The 15,975-nt window shown below is 45.8% G+C and overlaps 1 protein-coding gene across 1 annotated transcript; it reads right to left on the bottom strand.

Annotated features, from left to right (window-relative positions):
• Positions 1 to 895: 895 nt before the first annotated feature.
• Positions 896 to 7,772, bottom strand: KCNB1 (potassium voltage-gated channel, Shab-related subfamily, member 1; the record flags this gene model as incomplete). Its single annotated transcript, XM_009578060.1, has 2 exons — positions 896 to 2,917; positions 7,726 to 7,772. Coding segments are annotated over 2 exons (2,069 nt in total), but the record flags the coding sequence as incomplete, so codon positions are not given.
• Between the last annotated feature and the right edge of the window lie 8,203 nt (positions 7,773 to 15,975).

Consider the following 15,975-nt stretch of genomic DNA (forward strand, 5'->3'; position numbering starts at 1 on the left):
CTCCCTTCCGCGGAGGGGCAGGGCGAGAGCCGAGCTCTCCTTCCAGCCCTACGCTCCCCGGCAGCGGGAAGGGGGTCTGGCTGCGATGCCTCCGGAGATTCCTGCTTCTGCATGGCTCCTTCACACCCTCCCAGCGTGGGCTGTGGGTCCCCTGAGGGCCACGCGCGGGCCCGGGGGCAGGTATCCGTTTTTAGCAGAGGGTAAGTGCAAGTTTCACTACGTCCTAGGGGATGTTTGGAATTAGATACAAGTGGTGCAACTCACCCTGCTGATATTTCAAAAGAAAACGTCAGGTCCTACAGGATATCGTATTGTTAAACACACACAGAGCATTTTAATAATTGGTTTCTCTAGACCGTTATTTGTTTTAAATGGTTTTCGCTTGGATTTTCCAATAATGCAAGTGTTCCCTGTTACCTTTAGACATAATATCCATCAGAGAGAGCTGTAGATGGGGAACAGCTGCCCTGAAGCAGTGAGCATTGTGGTTTTGATAGCTTTATACCAACCCCAGCAATTTATTCCAGAGTTCAAATCTGGCTGCCTTGGCATCCTTTATGGAACTAATGCAAATCAGATGTTAATATTTCCAAAAGGAGCTCTAGCGTTCAAGGGGAATGGATGGATATTTGGTCACATTGGCTTCACTGGACAACATGAAAGGAGATCAATGTGTGATCATGATTTGCAATCCTTATTTTTGACTGATGTGGGCAACGTCTTTAGAGTTGTTTCAGAGAAGGACATTTTCACAAACCCACACTGGACCTCCCCCAGACTTTTAGAAACAGGTGGCTTGTTTCAGCCAAGTTCATGCCATGCAGAAGCTCTTTTTTTTTGTGTTGACTGTAAAGACATTCCTTTAAACTTTCTGTAAGTTCTTTTGGAGCCCATCTCAGATGCTTTGATCATGTGTGTTAGCATGTCCTCCGCTGCCTGGTAATACATGGACTTCTGGGGAAATGTGATTTTCTAGTCTGACAGTCTCCTGATTGCCCTGGGTTCTTCCAGTGATACCTTCCATAGAGTAAATGCAGTTTTGCCCTATCAGCTTAGGGGACGTGGGTAAAGCAGCAGCTTCTAGATGGTTCTTCTCTGTTCTATAAACATTATCCTTTTGCTTTAGATAGCCACTGTTTGTAACATTGTACTTGGGACTCACATTTCCAGGTGGACTTGAATCATAAAGCAGCTGACCTTCATCATCAGTGTCAGCATCTATGTATTTGTGTATACCGGCATCATGGAAGTTGAAAGCTATGGCTGTCTGCGTCTCTGGTGACTTTGGGGGTGTTCTCGCACTCGCGGTTGTGTAGATCGAGGTTTCTGGGCTCATGAGAGATCTGTCAGAGAGAAAGGAAGTATCTGTGGCAGCAGCAGCAGCTCCCCTGCTCTTGAGAGGGTCTGGATATATTCTCAGTACATTTGATGCTGGTACTAACGTGCTGGTGTCCTCTTCCATGAAGTTGACTTTCAGAGATCTTAGTTTTAAAGGGTTACTGGCCTTTATGGAGCTTTTGGGACTTTCTATGAAAAAAGCGGAACGGTGGCTGCCTTCGGAGCTTGGGTTCATTTCCACAAATCTGGCACCGCTCCCCTCTGGCCTGCTCTGCTCCTGAATCACGTTAATGCCACCTTTGCAGGGAAGGGTGGCGAGCGGGCTGTGGGAAAACCTCCCGGAGTCAGGGAACTCCGCCGCGCAACTTATGAAGCTGTCGATGCTGGACATGCTCCTCATGTCAATGATCCCATCAGTGCGAGTCGTCAGCAAGGGCACCATAGGGCCGGGAAGGGTTTCCATTTCTAGCTCTTCCTTTTGCTTTCCAGGTTGACTCGACTCTTTAGTATTAAGGTTTGGCTGGGACTGAGTCTTTGCCATTTTGTTATACATGTCCTCTAGCTGTTGGACGTTCAGGTGCTGGGGACTCGAAGATGACCTGGCTTTTTCTGGAGATCCTTGTTCCTTGGTTTCAAAAGATTTACTAGAGCTAGTTTCAGAGAGTGTTCTCTTGGTCCATTTCCATTTGCTGGGAGATAAATGATTGTCCTGAACTTTATCCTTTTTGGCTATGCTTTCTCCGTTCTTTTCAACCACAATGTCCATGAGTTCTATACTACGGGCAAACGCATCTTTCATGTTCATGGAAACAATACTGCCGTTCCTTTTTGCTCTTTCAAGAGCTTCCCTGCGCTTAATGGCTTTCTCCTGCCTCTTCTGCTCTTTGTAGAACTCAGAGAAGTTATTGACAATAATTGGGATGGGAAGAGCAATCACCAGCACTCCAGCAATGCAGCACAGTCCTCCTACTATTTTACCTAAAAGTGTTTTGGGGTAGATGTCTCCGTAGCCTACTGTTGTCATGGTGATTGTTGCCCACCAGAAAGAAGCTGGGATGCTCTTGAATTTTGTATCATCCTCGTCCTTTTCTGCAAAAAACACTAAACTGGAAAAGATCATAATGCCCATGGCCAAAAACAAGATGAGCAATCCAAGCTCATTGTAACTCCTCCTCAGTGTAAACCCCAAGGACTGTAAACCCGTTGAGTGCCGGGCGAGCTTTAGAATCCGGAGTATCCTCATAATCCGAAATATTTGGACCACTCGTCGTACATTTTGGAACTGAAGTACACTTTTATTGGATTCTGTGAGGAAGATAGTGACATAGTACGGTAAGATAGCTAGCAAATCAATAGCATTCAGCGGCCCTTTGAAAAACTTCCATTTCTTAGGCGAGGATAGGAACCGCAAGAGGTATTCCATTGTAAACCATGCAATGCACACCGCTTCCACGTGGGCAAGCTGGGGATTATCTGTGGTCTGCCCAAATTCATCCACGCCTTGTAGTTCAGGAAGTGTGTTAAGGGACAAGGCAATTGTAGATAGTACAATAAACATGATGGAAATGATTGCCAAAATCTGAAAAGGAAAGAGAAAACAGTGAGTTCGTCTCAGAATATATCACGCTATCTATCATTGCCATTAACACACGGCTGTATTTCCACTTACACATTTCAAGACTAATTTTGCTCTTAGTACACAGAAGTCAGATAACCGATGCATCCTGAGGTGATTTTATTTTGGAAGCTTCTTTAGGTATGCCAGATGCATAAAGGAGATAAAGCATCTACTTCAACTCCTGTGCCTTCATCTCTGTGTTGTCAAGGACCGCGTACCAAGCAGCTAGGATGCCAGGAGGGCTGTGAAGCAGTTCACAGCAGGAGCTTTTGATTAACTACTAATTAGGTGCCCAACAAAGCCCATCTGGACAACAGGCTCTGAAATCTAAGCAAGAAGGGATGCAATTGTGAATGCAAGATCTGATCAGAGCGATGTCCTCCATTTAATGCACAGTTACATCTGGAATTTTGGATGCCTATGGCTCATTATAGAGACATGTGTACAATTCCACTACATATAAGCGTACAAGTAACACACTCTTTTTTAATGACTCATCTCTAATTTAAAACTTGACGGTTGTGAAATACCTGAAAACTTCACCGAGCTTTCTAAAACGTTTTGAGCTCTGAGCTACGCTGCCTGCGACCGACTGGCCATCCTAGCTCCTCATCGCAACCTGGGGAAAGAGCAAACTCATCCAGGCAAACCAAACTGCACAACACTGAGACGGTCAAGGCAGGGCAGGTCCAGCCACTGGAGAGCTCATCCATTACCAGAAACCAGCTCTTGGGCTAAAGAGTGCAATGAGAGGAGAAGGGTCTGCAGTGAGCAGCCTCTCTAAAAACCCACATAAATCTGATCAGATCCTGGGCCACCGACTCTATGCAGAGCTGGAAAGCGTGAAGTGCTAGATTAGTGTATTTGCAGCTTTCAGATGGTGTAGGCAGGCTGTCCTTCCATACCTGTTTTATATAGACATTAATGCTATACTTTCCAGTTTCCCTAATTACATCTTCTTTTAAAGTCATTTTAGGGAGGTTTTAGAGCTGACAGACATTTTGAGGAGTGTTTTTTTCTACTAGTGAATTCTTTCTCTAGTTTGTTAATTGGGTGGGATTATATCTAGTTTCTTAGGATACTGCCAAAATACAGCAATGATTTCAAAACACACGTATATGTGACTAATGTTCTATGTATTCATTTCAGTGTAAGCTGGTCCCTTATGCTCGCTTTTCTCCTGCTTGATAGAAAAGCATAAAATCAATTGCAACATATGTGCATGATGACTAGATACACAATATTAAACAATGAATTATAAAACGTATGACAAGAGTTCTGCATCATGAATTGCAAAGTTGGCACACTCCTTCCTTGCCCATATAACTAGATTTTAGGCTTCCTCACAGTGACCTTTCTCAGCCAGCCTCACAATATCAAAACATCCGCAGTTACCACCTCGGGCACTGGAGAAAGAAATTCTTGCAGAGTTTCTCTTCAGCCAAGCCCAGTACAGACATCCTAACAGTCAGGAAATATCAGACTCCTGAACATTTGTCCCTAAACAGACAGTCACAACAGTGGAACAAGCCTTGCTGCTGTAGGAGAAACATGCAGACCCAATATGGTTCAGAAACACGGGGGTCTTCTCAAGAAGAGCCTCACCTCTTCTCCAAAGTTGAAAGGCAGAAATGGTCTACAAAGGCTGCATGCTTCACTTGAATTAAATCCACATAGCAACCTTAAGCTATAGCTTTAGAAGGAAAGCCCCTATACCTTCAAAAAATCCAAATGCAAGGCAAGAGTTTCAATTTTGAAATTTTGATTTCAACAAGTGTTTTAAAATCCACTTGCTGTTAAGGAAATCCCTTCCAAATCAATGTAATGAAATCATTTACCTTTTAACTCACTAAAATGTACTATATAACTTTGACTTGTACACGACACTGCGGACCTAGTAATTTAATCTGAAGAATGAGATTTGACTAGAAATAAAAATTAGCTCCATTAAACACTCTGGTTTCATTGTCTAAATTAGATTAAATGGAAGAAGTGAACGGTGTAAATGGCCTCCTATGCAATGCTCTAGTACCGGGAATTTTAGAATAGCTTCACTTTCAGTTACTAAATTGTTACCTGGAAAAATGCTGGGAAGATTCCTTTTCCTTTTTAAACAGGTTGCCTAAAAGAATGTTTGTTGTTAGCTGTGCTGTGCACCCTCACAGTGCTAGTGAACCTTTCGCCTCCTCCTCGCTGCCTTCCTCTTCCATAGATTTGCTGCTGATATACCAACAACCCCACAACAACTTGTGCGATGGGGGATTTGCCTTGTTGAGAGACTTCTCAGGTCAATGAGCCAAAGAAGCTGTGGGAAAGACTTGGGAGGTGCAAAAAAGTAGGAAGAACTATGGGATGAAGAGAAGCAGAGAGGGACGCAAGGAGAAGTGCTTGAACCGATGGCTTCAAACTCAAGAGAATAAAATGTAAGTCAAGGGTCTCATGGTGAAGTGGGGAGAAATTTAGATGTTAACTACTTCTGCATGGTTTTGTTTCAAAAGACCATCTCCTGAAGACCAGGCAATACCCCCGAGAAGCAGGGAGCCTGATTTGCTTTCCTAGAAGGCTCTTTTAGTGGTTTTGCTGTCATTTCTTTGTTTACAACCCAACATTTCTGAAGGTGTTTGGGATGTTTTCAATGGTAATTTCAAATTTTTTCTTGGGTTTATCTCTGCCCACTATACACAGAAAGGCTTATTTGTAGACTTAGATGTACCTAGTGTGTTTTATCTCCTTCATTTTCAGTGTAAATATTAACACTCCATCTTCATTCGGTGGATGGCATCCAGCCGCAGTAATTGGTGTCAAACCTTCTGTTTCCTTTGATATACCTTCCTGCTTTGAAGATCAAGGCAGTGCCAGACAAACATAAATTTGAAAACTAGGAGATCTGAGAGTAAAATTTGGTTTTGGTTTAGCAGATATAGGCACGGAGCTAAGCTATAAACAGAGAGAGACATTTGTCATTTCTCCTGCAAGTTGCAGCAAGATGTCACCTGTGCTCCTAAGATACAGATTTTCCCCCTTATTGATCTACTGCAGTCATACATCTTTGGGAATCTTGTCAGGTTAAGAAAAACTTCTAAATGTGAGTTAACTGCCCTCAGGTATTCAAAGCACTTTTCAGTTGGAAAGTACAAAAAACTGGGAGATGAAATATCCAGCGGGGTTTAGAGGATCCTTCTCCTTCTCTAAAGCATACCTTGTCCTGGTAGCATCCACCATCAAACAAAAACCACCCAAGGAGCAGTTGACAACAGAAAACTGGACCCAGTGGCTGCTGTCAGGCATTCGCACTGCATTCAGTGGCACAAGGTCTACCCCAGTGTATTTACAGTCTGGGATTTCAGATTATAGAAATCACCGTCTGTCTAATAAGGTTTCCTATCTTGACACTGAACCCCTAGCTTGGCAGCTTTCGTATTTTCCGCTGTCAGTAATGAGAGACAGAAAGCTGAGGGAAAGACATTTATACCAGCAAGAACGCCTCTCGAGACGCTCTGTGTGGCAGGCAGCCTTTTCATTTGATTCCTGGACTTTCCTCCTTCCTTTTCCTCTTCCAGGTTCACTTCTCTTTAACAAGAAAAGCCAATGGGACAAATTTGGACTTGAGCAGGAGCAATCCCTCTGCAGTGAATGAGGCTCCAGCTGCTTAGGCAAGTGGTCACAGGAAAAAAGTGCCCGTTGTCCCCGCTCCAGAGCACTGACCAAAACCTCGCCACCTAACTGCTGCTTGAAAAGGAAGCAAGCATGGGGAGAGGGCCTCCTGCTGTAGCACTGGTTTTCGTGACTCATTAAAAAACATGCAACATGGCCTTGTGCTGGTGAAACGTTTTGGGCTGGCAATCAAAGAGCTGAGGTTGAACAGGCTCAAGCACAGAAAGGTCCCCAGGGCACAGGCTTGGATTTGCAGAAGGAACAGGGATGGGGAAGTTAAGCGTCGGGGGCCTGTTAGATTTTGTGAAATGTGCATATTCCTACTTACGGAGCTAGCTGTATCCCCCCCCCGCCCCCAAGTCTTACTGCTGGCTTATCTGGCATATGTTGACTTGTTATGGGGGCTGGGGAAGGCACCTCCAATACCACTGCAGGCACATCCAGAGCTTCTGAGTTGGATGCCCCATGCCTGCAGGAGGTCCTATAAACACATAGCTAAAACAATGGAAAAGCTTGCAGCCTAAAATTTGGAGGCATAGGAAAAAGATTTGGAGGCACAAAAGGGTGAAATGACTGGCCTGAGGAAAGGCCACATCAGTGGCAGAGGCAGGTGAGGGAATCCATGTGCTACATCCATGAGAGTCATCCTCCACTGTCCTCACACGGGGTCTGTCAGACCTAATGACAGGAGCCCTGACAGGCCAGGTCTTACTGGTCAGGTATCCACAACAAGGCATCACAGACACTTTTTAAACCGCTCATAAAGCTGAGAGGGTTTAAGAATAGTTTTTCCATGCACAACTTTCAGACCATCTCCTCCAACAGCTTGCATGAGAGAAGCTGTGTGGTTCCTTTCCTCTTTGCTTCTGTATTTACTCTTACATTTCACCTGTAGCAACACAGCATAAATTGTGACATTCCCCATTTTCTAGCTGTCTTGCAGAGGGTATTGGATGGGTTCCTAATGACAGCACTGGCTGGTAGTGCAAGTCTCAGTATGTATGGGCAGGATTCCAGAAAAAACTTCTCCTCCACTAAATTGACTGTTTCACAAAGATTTTTATTGAGTGAATCTCTGGATTGCTGCTGTAGTTCCTTTGTGAAAGCTAAATAACCCAAGGACAGGCAGGGCAAGGTTTTTGAATGAATTTAAAGCAGTTGCCTTGAAGTGATTAGCATGATTGTACATACATGCTGGTTATTACACATGCAAATGAGACGAGCAAGCTGATTATATGAGTAAGCGTAGCCAGTTTGTATGCAACTGCTGCTTCCTGAGGCAGGATGGATGTGCTGTACTTGCAAGCCGTTAATCCCCACCTCCTCCAAAATCCCCCCAAAACCGAGGCAGGCAACCTCTACCACACACCTTTCAGGAGATACCCACCTGCAGTGGGCCTGGTCCTGCTTGCTGGGTGAGAGTGGCCCCAGGGATTCATCCCGTGTATTGGCAAGGTCTGTGCTCATCCCTGGGGGGAAGAAGGCTCCCGCGAAGAAGCCAGTCTGTTCAGAAATTTCCCGTCTCTCTCCTGAGCTTGCGGTAGCAGAAGTTTGTGGGCAGCAAAGTTGTGCATGCCACCCCCCAGGCAGCACAGAGCGGGGTAAGTTTTAGGCAGCGGGGACTAACCCAACATTTAGGTTTGGTGATATTTATTGCTTGATTATCTGTTCTTTGCACTGCTGAAGACACTAACTAAGGTCAAGGCATAAGACCGGAGACTTTCAAAGCCATTAAAATTAATGGCAATGGGCTGTCCAAATCCCGTAGATGGCTCTAAAATCTCAGTGTAAGCATCTGAGATCTATCTGCTCATGGCAACATGCCCTATACTTTTTCTGTCTTCATACTCGGTAATGAAGCTGATATAGCAAGAAGGGGTGGTGTGTGGGAGAGAGTAGGAGGGTGTTTGAATATAGATTCAATATTCTTGGAAATACGATGAGGAAATTGTTATGTAATCAAGAAGTTCAATAATGGTTTTGTCTAATGCGCTTTTTTAGCTCCATCGAGGCCTGCAGAATAAACTTGGCATCAGGACCAGGTTTCATTCATATGCTCCATTTACTAAGGGATTTTTCCTGCAGCCCCCCTGCTTCCCCAAGCAGACAATATACTTTGAGTCAGACTGTCCAGCTCCATCCTGCCATGCCTGTGCCAGCCTTTGTCTCCCCAGGCTCTGAGAAACAGAGAGCACGGTGTATTTTGAGCGATATCCCATGTGCTGCACAGCGCAGAAACAGATGGAGAGTTCCTTAATCTCCTCCCCACTTCATTCTGCACGGGAATAACGTCTCCTGCTCATGGAAGCTATGCATGTCTGTGGTATATATTGACAGGGACTTGTTTTAGGAAACATCTCTTCACTAGAAAATGCCTATTTATTCATAAACTGAAACAGTTTGCAGAACATGGTCATTTCTGATGTTATGATTCTGACCATTGGGCTTGCAGGATGTTTTTTCTAGAAAATACTGAGGCCATAAATAAAGGCAACACTTGCTTCTTGGATCAGGACAAGAAGTTGAGACCAAACTTGGGGATAGGGTCGCAAGTGAAATACAGGTAACCTTTAATCTGCTTTTTGATGTGGAAGGATGTTAAGATGCAATGTGAGACCTTGAATCTCCAAAACCCTTAAGTCCTGCTGATTTCTGTGGCGTATAAACCCATGCTTAAGAGTTTTCCCTGTTCTGGCACTTTACATGCATTTACTTCTGCATCCTGCCCCAAGGGGGTCCTTGAGACCCGTTTGCACCAGGAGGTCTGTGCTCTGGAGGGGTAGGACCCTGCACGCACCAGCTCACTCGCATCCCTGCAGTGCCCCCAGTGACTGTGTCCAGGGTCTCTGAGAGTGCAAACTCCTATGCTCTTCTGCAAGCATTACTGCGTAGTATAAAATCCATAAAAACAAACGCAAGTTAAAACCATTTATGTTTTGCTTTGGAAATATCCGAGATCTTAATGTTGACATTGCTTGGAAAAGCCCAGATTGAATAATGGTTAATTATTTGATTTCAGTTACAGCTGTTACAATTTTATCTGTTGAGAGAGTAAGTCTATTTGGTTTAAAAGGGGATACAATACTTCTGCTGATTATATGTCAATGCTTCGTTTGCCTACAGGCACCCAGAGAGCTGCAGCTACAACGGCTGCTGACTAAGCTAAAGTGGGCAGAAAAGTAGCCTTCAGGCATGGCTGCCTCTAAATTCCTTAATGCTGTTAAGAACATGTTTAGTTGTCAGCGAGCTACCAAGCCCCATTAAGTGATAAATGGTGTCAGTCTTCCTTCTGAGCAAAGCCCAGATGCAAATGGTGAGCTGGAGAAGAAAATGATGAATGAATGAAAATACTGAAAAGGCAAACTTCAGAGGCATATACTGCCTTTAGATACCAGTGCAGTGAAAGTGCTCAAGAGAGGATGAGAGGGGAGCATCTGTCCTATTTCTGCTGCTGCTAGCATGGGGAAAATCAAAAAAGAAAACAAATACATGGCACATGGAAGCTCAAGTTTCTCATTTTTCTCCTTGCCTTGCCTTCTGCCCAGAACGACTGCAATCCCAGCAAGCAGCACTACTGCAAGATGTCCAGCACCAGACAGACCCAAACCGTGTGCGTGTCCTCCCTGCTCAGCCCTGCAGACGAACCTCACTGCCATCCTCAAGCGTGGCAGCACGCTCTGCGCCGGCCTCGCGCACCAGAAGGCGATGCACGCTCCCAAGGAGGGCCCTGGCCGTGCCAGCGCCTGCTCTCCCCAGCTCCCTGCCAGCCCGACCGGGGATCTCCCTCGCGAGCGCTCCTACCATCGCCCTTCCCAGCCCTCTTGCCCGACCCACTGCGTCTTCATCTTGCTCGCATGTTCCCACCCTTTGGGCTGTGCGAAATGCTGGTCTTGGAGCACAGAAGTGGGGAACAGCAGTGCGGTATAGCACAGCCTGGTTTTTCCTTGAAAGGCAACTAGAGAGGGCAGACCCTGATGGTGAAACACCCACCCACAACGCACAGAACACCCCACCTGTCTTCAACCCTCTGCACCACAGCAGGTCATTAGCATTGTCAGGGTCAGGCTTCAGACCATCTACTCAGACAAAACCCTCCCTCCAGCTTGATGCTCGCCTTGGTGCGTCTCCCATTCAGATTCAGAAAAATAATACAAAAAAATGAATGCCTTAACCTTCAGCACCGGTGAACACCTGGGAACTGCTCTTCAAGATGCTTTTGTGATTTTACCCTGCACCAGGGAGAGACAATGCTCGTGATCAACTCTCATCGTCGCAAGCAGTCTGCTCAGCCTCAGACACTATTTACAGGGGATGCTGAGCTTAAAGTGTTGGTGTTTGCTGCAATAGTTGTGGGAGGGTTTTTTTTTAATGGTTAAATTCAATCAGGAATGTGCCAAGATAGCATGAAATCAACTAAATGTAATTAAGCAAAAACTATTAGCTTGATTGCTAAACCAGTCTTCTTCTCATGAATATGCATGAGAATAATTGATATTAATTCCTTTCAAATCTGAGGCACATTAGTCCTGCATATTATAGTGTGGAATTTTTTGGAAGACTAAACCAGTTCCACTGCCGCTTTCTCACCAAAAGGTATAATTAGTTTTGCTGCAGGGAGATTTACCTAGTCATTGATACCATACTGGGTTGCCACATAGCGAGGAAATTAGAACAGAGCTCAGGTGATGTTTTGTCTGCAAAAATGGTGACCTGTTTAACATTTTTTCCAGAAATGTGTTCAGAGAAGTGGCAAATCCGGTTACCAGCATCAGCCACACTGATGACATTATGAATAGACTGGGAAGCCTGCAGGCACAGTAAATCCCTATAGATAGAAAGGCAAGGGCAATACCCTCTACCTGTTTCATATGTTTGACGCTAGCGTGGCCCTGCTACCCGAGTGTCTGAGCATTTCAGGAGGCTGCTCCTAAGGGCTGACTTTAGGTTATTGGGACCGCTGCACCTGGGCTGCTTCTGCAGGTCATGGGAGGTTTCTCCAGCGGGTCTCAAAGGGTTTTTTCCCATTCACGTTTGGAACAAGGGCACAAAATTTATGCTGAGGCACTTTTGCTGCCTCACAAGCTGGGGGAGATGTTACTCCTTTCGGGAGACAAATCCTCTTGTACCATGGGTGCAGCCTTTGCCTGGGCTGCACAGCCCTGGGGTTTGCCCGTACACTTACAGCCTGACGTAAGAGGAGCTTTGGTGGCATATCTTGCACTGATGAGAAAGCCTTGGGCTCACACAAGGGATTACAGCTGTTAATTGTTTATTCCTTGCAAGTAGCCTGCAAAGATATTGAATATTATCACCCCTCTTTTTGCATAAGAGACATATGAAGCCCACAGGTGGTGGGAAACACCGCTGCAGGATCCCTCCAAGCTCTCAGCACCTTCCTGGTTCTTCGTCCTTTATTCTGCTAAAACCTCTTGTTTTCCTGGTCAGCTTCTCTGCTCTCCATCATGCCCACACTTACTCTCGTGTTCGGCAGGCTGACCTTGTATCAGTCAGAAGGGCTTTGTTGCAGGGACATGTCCACACATGGGTCCACCCCTCCCAAGCCTGCATTCCCAAGGGTTTTTTCTAACTACAGCAGATCACAGAGCCCTTGGTGAGGGCTTTGGCACAAAGTGAATGAAGTGTTTTAATCTCAAGCACAGACGTTTCTTCCCTTTGTAAGCACTAAACACTGGATTAGATATCACATACTTAATAAACAGCAACAACTGTATACAAACCGTGTAGAAAAGCAGCTAAAAGCTAATCCTTGGCAATTAATCATTTATATTAGTATGAGGCCGTAGCAAGTGGTAAGTAGATACAGTAGATACAGCGTCTGAATGCAAAAGACAAGGCAGCTATACAGCATTTCAACAAGAGGGTTTAATCTCGGCTCAGTAAGACAATTTTGATACATTCTAGCTATAAATATAGAGGATGAAACTGAAGCGTGGAGATGTATACTTGGTTCTTTGTTGGGGTGTTTTGGTTTGGGGAGGGTTTTTTAATTTTGATTTATTTTAAACTCTCTCTTGAGCTCAGAAAAAGCTCAACCTCTTTGAAGTGTCAGCTGGCTGTCTGGGAACGCTGGCTCCCATGCTCACTGACTTCTGGCCATTGACACAGCAGTAAGCCTTTCCAAACCACAAGAAGTAAACACCTACTCCAGCTAGCCCTGGGCTTTCTGAAAGCTTTGAAAGCTCTTATGATAACCTCTGCTATCATGCCAGCATGCTCCCAAGAGACGCTGCGCAGGCAGGCCAGCAACCAGCTCCACATCTCACAGTGCAGCCCCTTCCTTCTCTCATCCCCTCCTCAGCTCACACCTCCGAGATCACCCCGCTGCTGTCACCCTCCCAGGGTGGCCACAACCAGCAGAGACTCATTTATGCTACCGTGGTACCTGAGAAGTACATCTACAATAAGAACTTACTTTTTTTTTTACCATGATTTTTGCAATGCTCAGGGGACTGCGGAAAACCAGAGCTGAACAGAAAGAAGGAAAAAAAAGGGAAGAAAAAAAAAAAAAGAAAAAGAAGAAAAAAAACCACTCTGTCCATTTGGATAGGGAGCAGAGCTGGTTTTTATACTGTTTCTTGGGGGTTTCTGGTTGTTTGGTTTTTTAGTGGCTGTTTTACTGATTTTTTTGCCCTTTACCCTAATAAAAGTCACCTGAAACTGTTTGAAAAATGCAGGCGTGCTGCCTTTTGGTGAACGTTTATTGAAGAGAGGGAGGGGAGGGGGCAAGGTTTCCTGTAAATGGCAGCTGAACGGTGCCAGGTGGTACATCGTATTTTAAATCCATGTGCAGAATAGCAAAGACCAGCATTGAAGATTAAGGGAAATGATACACTTCACTGGCTTTTAGCGCATTTTTCAGTCGCCTTTTTTTTTGTCTGGGGTTTCTATGTTAATATAGGATGATACCACGCTATATACTAGCTGGCAGAAATTAATCTTGTCACGAATGTACTTCTTTGAAAGGCTGAGCCTTCCTGAGCTCTTAATTTGAGCTGATTCGACTGTCTCATTATCATAGCAGCAGATTTTGGAACAGCAAAGTTGAACCTTACTTGAACTTGTTGGCTATATTAGCACTGGTTTTCTTTCTCCTCCCCACCTCCATCCATGAATAATAATACCCAGTATCACTTTTTTTTTTATCCTACCGAGGCCTCCTAGTAACTGTTTGCTAAACAAACACAGGCTAACATGGCGCATCGGGGGAGAAGCATATTAAAGAGCCTGAGTTTTGTTTGCCAAAGATAGAACTTGTCATTCCAGGGAAACGCGCGGTTTTGATGTCCTGAGAAACTGGGGATTTTCTGTCAGGCACGTGGTCCCGTTATCTCGCACATCCAGCAGACTGTGAGCACGACAGCTTTGGGGCTTGCAAAACACATACCGCGGGTGGCCTGGGGCCAGGTCACTTCTTTTTTGTGTTTCTGTGGTGAAACGTCATTGCAGTTCGGCTGAACGGTCCTCGTCTGGGCCCACTGTTTTCCTCCCGTCTGTTTGACTCCTCCTGTGTGTCCCGACTCACTGCAGGGAAGCAGCTCTAGCGTTGTTTGGACGTTTCCATTAAGGCTCTGCTTGGCCAGCAGAAAATAACCTGTCCCTCTAAAACACAGGGGCTGTGACACGTCTAACTCCTGAGTGCCACGGTGCCTGCAGCAGAGACATCCGTCCCTTCCATCTGCAAGAACTTTCTTCGGAAAGAGAGAGCGGGTCTGCAGAGGCCGTGGCCCGGGAGAGACCGCGCAATCCAGAGCAAGGTCAGAGGAAAGCCACCCTGCGGGTTCCTTTAGCCGCTGGGTAAAGCTCTGTCTCCCATCAGGTTGCATTATCCCTAACGAGCTCTGGCAGAGGCTTCAGCTCTCTGCTCTTCCATCAAGACAACTGGTAAGACCCACCTTCCCGAGGGCAGCGCTTAACCCTTTCCACGTACGCTTGCTTGCCCGCGGGGAAGCCCAGATAATAACTGGGTCGTGGACAAGGCACGCGAATTGCTCACGCTACTGCAAAATGCTGATTTGCTGAACTGGGGGATTTACCCCACGGCCTCCCCGCTGCAAGAGGCAATCCTGGGGTCCCCCGGTGCTCCGCACGTCTGCAGAAATGGGCACCTATTCCTGTGCTGCCGTTTGGCCTCATCATGAGTGCAGCACAAAATGCCAAAAATCCCCAACAGAGCAAGCTTTGCAAAAGATCCCAGGTCCTCTCTAAGTATTAAAATACAGCTTTTTAATGCATGCAATCTCCAGCATCTCTCACTGACACTTGTGACAACCATCTGCTGCCTGATGTGAGCTGCTGGACCCGGTCTGGTGAGAAGTTGCTCAGCACATTTGGAAACAAGACACGGAGGAAGCCTGGCACAGGGAGAAACCCACTGCCGAGTGGGAAAAACAAATCCAGTCTAAACTGGGAGTCATTTAAAGATGGCAAAATACTAAGGGAAAAAATAACCCTCAGCATGCCAGGGAAATAAGTTTATTGGAATTACCAAGGTATCTAGGAATAACCTTTCAATGGTTGAAGTCTGGCACGGGCAGATGTGAATGAGAGTCCCCAGCAGCTGAGGGCTCTCTGTGTGCTACATGGAATGAGCTGGCAATTCCCAACGCAGTCCCGAACGGCCAGGCTCGTCGGAGGAGCTAATATCGGCTTATTGTTTTCCTTTATTTCTTAGAGAGGAAAAAGCATCCTAAGGGTAGCGATACTGGAGCTGCGTGTCCCAATTAACCTGCTGCAGGCAGGGTCAATCTGCTCTCTCCTGCATCCCCTTCAGAGGGCACAAAGCGTGTCTGTTCCCATGGCCACTCTCCCCTGGGAAAGAGAGAGGAAGGAAAAAAGGTGCTGCTCTATTTATGAGATAGTCCTGCTTTATGGCACTGCCCTTCCTGCAGCCTGGCTGAATGGTTCGCCTTTTTTTTTTTCTCTCTCTCATTTCTCTGTCAATTGATTGCTCACTGCCAGAGGGTATTAATGGCTTCAAAAGCTTCATTTTCTGGTTCCTGAGCTGCTCATCTTCTCCTGGCTCATTGCTGCTACTGGAGGTCAGATCCAAGTCCCAGAGTCATTAGGCCGTTCTGGTTTTGACCTTGAAAGCTTCCTTTGCTCGCCCCATCACATGAAAAGCCCCTTTGATCATTTCAGACACACACTTTTAAAAAAAAAAATCCAATGGCAAGAGGTGATTTGATTATTTCAGTGGTAGGTAGAAATAAGCTGGAACAAAAACGTTCCCAGCCAGGTTTACAGAATCCCAGTGCCTGGGGGCGTTCCTGCTTGCCATGGAGCTGGGGGGCTGTGGCACCAGCACCCCGGCATCTCTGCACACACCAAAAACTTGCTCCAGTTCT

This window comes from Fulmarus glacialis, unplaced genomic scaffold, assembly GCF_000690835.1.
Source record: "Fulmarus glacialis isolate BGI_N327 unplaced genomic scaffold, ASM69083v1 scaffold37655, whole genome shotgun sequence".
In the NCBI taxonomy this organism is placed as follows: domain Eukaryota; kingdom Metazoa; phylum Chordata; class Aves; order Procellariiformes; family Procellariidae; genus Fulmarus; species Fulmarus glacialis.